We start from the raw sequence: 7,464 nt of genomic DNA on the forward strand, positions 1-7,464 counted from the left end.
ACTCTCTATTTAGTCGATTTAATAATAATTAACTCCATTCATTAACAAAGGCAAAGAGTATATTATTGCTACAATTTCTCTGCATATTAATTACTCTTTGTTCTTTCCCCTCACCATTACTTCAACAATTTCTCTGTCTCATAAATCTCAATGAAGAAGAACAAGTCTAACACTTCCAAATGATTAGGGATGGCAAAAAAATTCATACCCATGGGTAAAACTCGTACGGACACGGGTGTGGGTCACAAACGGGTCCCGCGGGTATTATAAACGGGTTTTTAAAAAATACATGTAGTTCATACAGACGGGTACGGGTTTTTAAAAAATACATGTTTTTAAAAAATACATGTAGTTTATACATGTAGTTAAAATAAAAAATATATTATTCTAACATTTATTACACTATGTATATTTTTTCCTCTTTTACTTTGTTTACATATTTTATTGAGTTTGGTGGTGAAACACCCTACAAATATTATTACATGTGTAGAAACACACATGTTTTACAAAGAAAATATATATTTTTTGTTAAAGAAATGAGAACAAAAAATCACACAAATAGAAAACACCAATAAATTTAGTACTTTTTCCAAATATTCAATCAAATGTACAAAAATAATTAAGTTTCATCTTATTTGAAACACAATAGAAATAAAAATTTAAAAATTTATTTATAATAGAGAAAATCTGCGGGTACCTAGAAATACACGCGAATACCCGCACACGGGTACCCGTACGAATACGGGCAGGTATGGGTATTACTCTTCTATTTTGAAACGGGTAGCAGGTAGCTACTACCCGTGCCCACCCATGCCCCTTGCCATCCCTACAAATGACATCTTCTACAACAACGAATTCATTGATCTTTACATACTTCATAATTGATCTTTAATCAAATAAATTACATACTCATAAATCATAATTGATCTTTACGTGACTTTTGTTTTGAAATCATTGAATGATCAACTAGTTGTTAAACACTTCTCATTCAATATAAGTGCACAATACAAGCCTTCATCAATGCATCTCGTATTGGATTATACAATCTATTTTTCATAATCTTTATGGTTAAAAATACTATTTTTATAAGTTGTTGTGATAACATGTAAAATCATTGCTAACTTCAAAAAAAGATAAAATTAATAGATAAAAATGTGTTTCCACTTTCAAGCAACTTATAAGAAAGATTATTGATTCACTTCAAAGAAGCAAATTTATCAAATATCACCAAACCAGTTAAACAAAAAACCAGGTGGACACAACTTTGCAATTTCAATCAGTTTTTTCATATTAAAGCTAGAAAACATACAAATTGATTAGACTCAAGCAAGCCATACAAACAGAAGTTATAACGTAGTCAAGTAGTTTGAAATGTTTACAGAGTGGAGCGATAAGAAGGTTGAAAGTTCAAATCATACTCACTTCAAAATTCTAATATAATAATAAAGAGAGATTTGTTTACACCAAAGTTAAGTTACACTAATTATATTTAATCTTATTCATTCATTTTTTATATCTAACGGACCAAATAGATGAATGCAATAATTGATGAGAAAGAAGAAAAGAAATCTTAAATAATTTATTACACTCATACCTATTTAATCTATTGGATCTAAGAAACTGAAGTGATAAGATTAAATATTTGTCTTAGGATTTATGATAATAATTATACATCCATGATAATATAAAGTAATTCAACTAGAAAGTAATTATTTGTTTTGACAACATATATTGATGGAAAAAAAGTTTAGACTTCAAAAAGTTTTGACAACATCCCTCGTTGGTAATTGAACTTAGGAGAGAAAGAAGTAAGAAATGAAAGTTTATGACGCATGAAATGCACTAATAAAATCTCTGAAGTGTTTCCTTTTAAAGCTTAACACCCAAACAACTTCTACTTGTAAATTCTCATTTCATGCATGCAAAGTTTAAGAGAACATATTTTCAAGGAAAGTTGAATCCCATTTTCTAATTTCATTATTCATTTCCCATCTCTCATTTTAGTTGGTGACTGCAATAAAGTTAATAATAATAAAATCCCTTTCTTTGATTTGGGGTTTCCTTAAATAAAAAAAATTGCCATTATGACCAAAGGGTACCGTTAGATGAATCAAAAGAGAATTATGTCCACAACGTATTTCCTATGATAAAACTATGATATTTATCAAAAAATTGAATCGTGGAAAATAAAATTAAAATATTTTTTAATGTAAGTCAAAATTTCATTGGATGAAGGGATATTTTAAGGAGTTCAATTCCTCTCTATATGAGGATGAATTTTTTTAAAAGAAATTATTTATTTTTTATTGGAAAGTAACATAAAATGATGGTGGTAAAAGAATGTTTTTGCCCTGTGTAATCCCATTTTCACATGAGAATAAAACTTGTAGGGAGACCGAATCAACCCTTTTGTAAACACATAAATGTTTATTAATACTATTATTTTATTCCCATTTTCACATGAGAATAAAACTTGTAGGAGACCGAATCAACCCTTTTGTAAACACATAAATGTTTATTAATACTATTATTTAGTAATAAATTTTAATTAAAATTAAATTTTAATATGTTATCAATTATCTATTAACTGTTTTTACATAGATACGTTTTTTACACAAATATTTTTTATATGAATATTCATCTCATTCTAAGACGTGTATCTCCATTCCATTACTGTATCAATAAAACTTTTTCAAATGAATACATATCCCTAAGATGGTGTGAATAATATAAAAACAATATTTTTTGTTTTTATAATTTTTAAATATTATTTTCTGATTGAATAGGGATATGGGAAATAAATGAACAACTCCCAATCTTTTCAATGGGGCCACATTCTCCATCACTGCTATAAACACAACATATTTAAAGCTTCTATACCCTTCATCCTCTCTATTCATTGGTGCATTTCAAATTACACCCAATCAATTAAATCACTGATATCTCTCTATTTAGTCGATTTAATAATAATAATTACTCCATCCATTAGCAAAAATAAAGACTATATTATTGCTACAATTTCTCTGCATATTAATTACTCTTTCTTCTTTCCTCTCACCATTACTTCAATCATTTCTCTGTCTCAGAATCTCAATGAAGAAGAAGAATTCTAACACTTCCAAATGACATCATCATCAACAATAACAAAAACAACAAAAAAAGTTTCCATAATTCTTGTTTTCTTCTTCACAACCATCCTCATCATAACCACCGCAGTCAACGCCTTTAGCTCCGCCTCAACCATCGCCGTCACCTACGGCACCGCCACCCTTTGCGCCATAGTTGCCGGCAAGCCTACCCAATACATCCAATGTTACCAAAACGGTAAACTCATTCCAGTAGAGCCCAAAGTTTCATTTCAAGCAATCTCCGGTGGCCGGAGCTTCTTCTGCGGCCTCAGGTCCGGTGGTTTCAGCCTCCAGTGTTGGGACACCAATGCGTTGAACACGGTTTTTCAACCAAAGAGGTTATTTCACAATGATGTAGTGCAGTTAACTGATATATCAGTTGGTGATACTCATGTTTGTGCAAGAGAGTTGCACTCTGGTGTAGCAAGGTGTTGGAGAGGTAGTAGTACTGATGAATTTCCTTCTCCCGGCGCGGCGATTCGGTTTCGAAGAATTACTTCTGGGTTTGGTTTTTCTTGTGGGATATTGGAGGAGAACAGGACAGTTTGGTGTTGGGGTGACAGAGGAAATGGTTATGGTGTTGAAATTCAAAGAAAGTTTGGGAATTTGACTATGTCAAGTTTGGTTGCTGGGGAGTCTCATGTTTGTGGATTAACTCTTAGTGGTGTTTTGGTTTGTAAAGGAAACAATGGTTCAGGTCAATTGAATGTTCCTCTCTCTTCACCTTCAGAGTTTTCATCAGGCCTTGTTTTAGGAGCAGATTTCACATGTGCTATTAGGAAAAGGAATGGACTTGTTGTGTGTTGGGGAGGTTCTAATAGGTTTGGTTTTGACACTCATGTGATTCAGAATGTTTCTTTTGAGTCAATTGTTGCTGGTTTGGATTTTGTTTGTGGTTTGACAACAAAAAAATTGTCTTTGATTTGTTGGGGTCATGGTTGGTCTAATAACCTTAACTTGCCTATTGATGTTCCATTAGGAATGGTTCTACCAGGTCCATGTGTTAAGGATTCTTGTAGTTCTTGTGGTACATTTCCGAATTCGGATGAGTTATGTCATGGTTCTGGAAGTATTTGCTATTCATGTATGGTTGAGGTTCCACTAGCTGTGCCATTGTTTCAATCACCATCACAAGTTCCCAAGAAACAATTTCCTTCAGCTAAAGAAAAAGGTATGAAGGAATTGTTGGCATTTCTGATTGTTGGATCAGTTGGTGCAATTTCAGGTTTATGCACTATTGTTTATTTCTTTTGGATTGGAGTTAGAAGATTCTTAAGGAGAAAAGTTGATAATTCTGTGAAACCTACAAGCGCTGAGTCTGATACATATGCAGATATAGTTCCCATGTCAAATCTTGACCATGATTTCTCTTCATTGAGATCTTTTTCTAGTAAAAGGCTTGGCTCAAGAAAAATGAGGAGAAATAGGAGTGGTTCATCATCAAAACATGTAGACAAAACTGAGAGTTTCTCATTATTTGCACTTGCCACTGCCACTAACAACTTTTCGGTATCTAATAAGATTGGTGCTGGTAGCTTTGGCAGTGTTTATAGAGGCAAGCTGGAAGATGGCCGCGACATGGCCGTAAAAAGAGGTGATTTCTGTACTAAGAAAAGGAAATTCCAGGATAAAGAAATGGCTTTTGATTCCGAATTGGCGCTGTTATCTCGGCTGCACCACAAGCATTTAGTAAAGCTAATTGGTTTCTGTGAGGAAAAGTATGAGAGGCTTTTGGTTTATGAGTACATGAGCAATGGTTCAATCCATGATCATTTGCATGACAAGAGTAACATTCATAAAAGTAGCAGCATTTTGAATTCTTGGAAGATGAGAATCAAAATAGCATTAGGTGCTGCTAGAGGAATTGAGTACATGCATAACTATGCAGTACCACCAATTATCCACAGAGATATAAAGTCCTCAAATATATTACTAGATTCAAATTGGAATGCTAGAGTTTCTGATTTTGGATTATCACTAATTTGGCCAGAAAATGAGCAAGAATTTGTATCAACTATAACCAATGCAGTTGGAACAGTAGGATACATAGACCCTGAGTACTATATATTGAATGTGTTAACCACAAAAAGTGATGTTTATGGTTTAGGTGTGGTGTTGTTAGAACTTCTAACAGGAAAAAGAGCTGTGTTTAAAACTGAAGATGGGTCTAGTCCTATAGGGGTAGTGGAATATGCAGTGCCAAATATAGGTTCAGGAGAGTTATGGAATGTGTTAGATGATAGAGTTGGAGAGCCAGAAGTGAATGAGATTGAGTCACTTGAGATTATGGCTTATACTGCAATGCATTGTGTGAATTTGGTAGGAAGGGAGAGACCTGAAATGAGTGATATTGTTGCTAACTTGGAGAGGGCATTGGCCTTTGTTGAGGGTAGCCCTAGTAGTTTCTCTATAACTTCATACTCTGCCCCTCTTGAATGAAAATTGAATTATGAAAAAAAATGTATGCTTTGTATTTCTTTTTCTTCTGTAAAATTATTCTTTGGGTTATGAATGGATGAACTATTGATGAACATAAAAAAGTCATAGGTGTGAGAATTTGAGGATATAGATGTTTATTTATTAGGACAAGGAATAACATTTTATTTATAAGAGTAAGTTAAAGAATATAGTTAAGAGAAAAGAATGTATGCAGCGAGTATATGAATTATGTATATTGTTATTGCATTATCCACTATTTATATATAATTATTATTGACCCTTCAAATAATTTCAAATGAATTGTGTTAATTTAATAACCGTATATAAATTTATACACTAACATTATATAAATATACTGTCTATATATAATTATGAGATTTGCACCAATAGTTTCTTAATTGAATTTTGGGATTGAAGGAAAAGAGAGAATTTCAAAGTCAATTAAGTAAACTTGTGAAATGTCTGTGAAACATTTTCATTCCTGCAAAATTTAACTTCTGAAATGTCAGTTATTCCAATCAACTAAAATAAAGTTGTTTATATTTATCCTCTTAGGTAAATGTGAGTCTTATATATTGGTCAACCTTTGGTTAATAATCGATAGAGTACTTCTCATTGTGGGACTTATTGATTTCAGTCAGCTACCTTATTTCTTAACCACTGAAATTACACAGCAATTGTGGAGCAGTTTTGATGATATTGAATAAATTAATTAGTGAATGCTTCCCCCACACTATTTTTTGCTTAATTTAATTGCTTCCTCAAAGGCATGGGTAAGAAAGTCAAAAGATGCAAAATATGACATCAAAACCACGTTCGAGTTCATTAGTTTAAGCTCATTATCAACGCAACCAGCTGCGTTCATGTTTAACACGCAAAAGCCGCTGATCTGTTCTCGGTATTTGTAGTTGTAAATCTAATACATTTGTTTCTCAAAGCATTCGTATCACCAAAACCATTATACAAAATATTAAATTGATACTGCATATTTTTTAGAACAAAAATTGGTCCAATAAATTTTGTTTGCTCTCACTTTTACTCCCTAAAATAATATACTCCTAAATTAGCCTTTCAGCTTCTCAAACGTGTGACAAATGATTAATAATTCCTTTGCCTTTCATCGTTAGTAAACCTTTTCTTTACCAAACAATTTTAGGTATGTGTTATTTATTAGGGTGTACAAAATGATCCTTCAATTTTTGGTTTCTTATATTTTTTTGGATAAGCAACTAATTCATTTCAGGGTAGGATGACTACTCATCCTAATAACTATCATTCTCATCCATCGAACATTTGACATTTTGTACAAATAAAGAATCTTTCAATTGTTTTAGGCTTCCATAGTATTTGGAAAATAAAAACACAAATTAGTTGATACCCCTATTCTCTCATTCGCCACCGCCATAACCTCATTCAATACCGACCTAAAGAATAAATCCGGATAGGGACCTTAATAGGAGCGAACTAGATGAAAAAGGAAATAGATATGAAGAATATGAAACTGTGTGTGATTTGATTTCCTTAATGATGAAATTGTTTTCCACAAATCAATATCAACATTTTGAAGTTTAATGCATGTTTCATCTTCGGGAAGGACACTTACATCTTTTCTGTTAGAGATTGCTGATTCCGTGCTATACATATGATTTGAATGCCTTAAAGGGCTGTACAAGTAACAAATATGGAAGTATAATCTTCAATAGCACTTTACCCCACTTTTGGTTTCACATATTCAGACGTCATCATCATTGTGACCACTACTACTCCACCACTACAAGTACCTTACAATCCCTAATTGTAAACATCTAATTTTATCCAATCTATTTAAACAATTCTATAATAAAGTGAAAATGATCAAACAATAATTTCACAAAAGATGACTGATATTTTAAGAATA

At 32.3% G+C, this 7,464-nt stretch overlaps 1 protein-coding gene across 2 annotated transcripts; it reads left to right on the plus strand.

Moving 5' to 3' along the window:
• On the plus strand, window positions 3,088-5,674 carry LOC109350268 (putative serine/threonine-protein kinase-like protein CCR3). 2 transcript variants are annotated; one of them, XM_019591468.1, is made up of 2 exons: window positions 3,088-4,299; window positions 4,390-5,674. In XM_019591468.1, the coding sequence occupies exons 1-2, from the start codon at window positions 3,123-3,125 to the stop codon at window positions 5,565-5,567; spliced, it is 2,355 nt and encodes a 784-aa protein (XP_019447013.1). In that variant the 5' UTR covers window positions 3,088-3,122; the 3' UTR covers window positions 5,568-5,674. The 2 variants fall into 2 exon arrangements, with proteins under 2 accessions (XP_019447013.1, XP_019447012.1); XM_019591467.1 differs by having other exon boundaries at window positions 3,088-5,673.

The sequence above is a fragment of the Lupinus angustifolius genome, chromosome LG06 (assembly GCF_001865875.1).
Source record: "Lupinus angustifolius cultivar Tanjil chromosome LG06, LupAngTanjil_v1.0, whole genome shotgun sequence".
Classification (NCBI taxonomy): domain Eukaryota; kingdom Viridiplantae; phylum Streptophyta; class Magnoliopsida; order Fabales; family Fabaceae; genus Lupinus; species Lupinus angustifolius.

Coding starts and splice junctions, on each gene's coding strand:
- LOC109350268 (XM_019591467.1), top strand. CDS start 3,123: ATGACATCATCATCAACAATAACAAAAACAACAAAAAAAGTTTCCATA.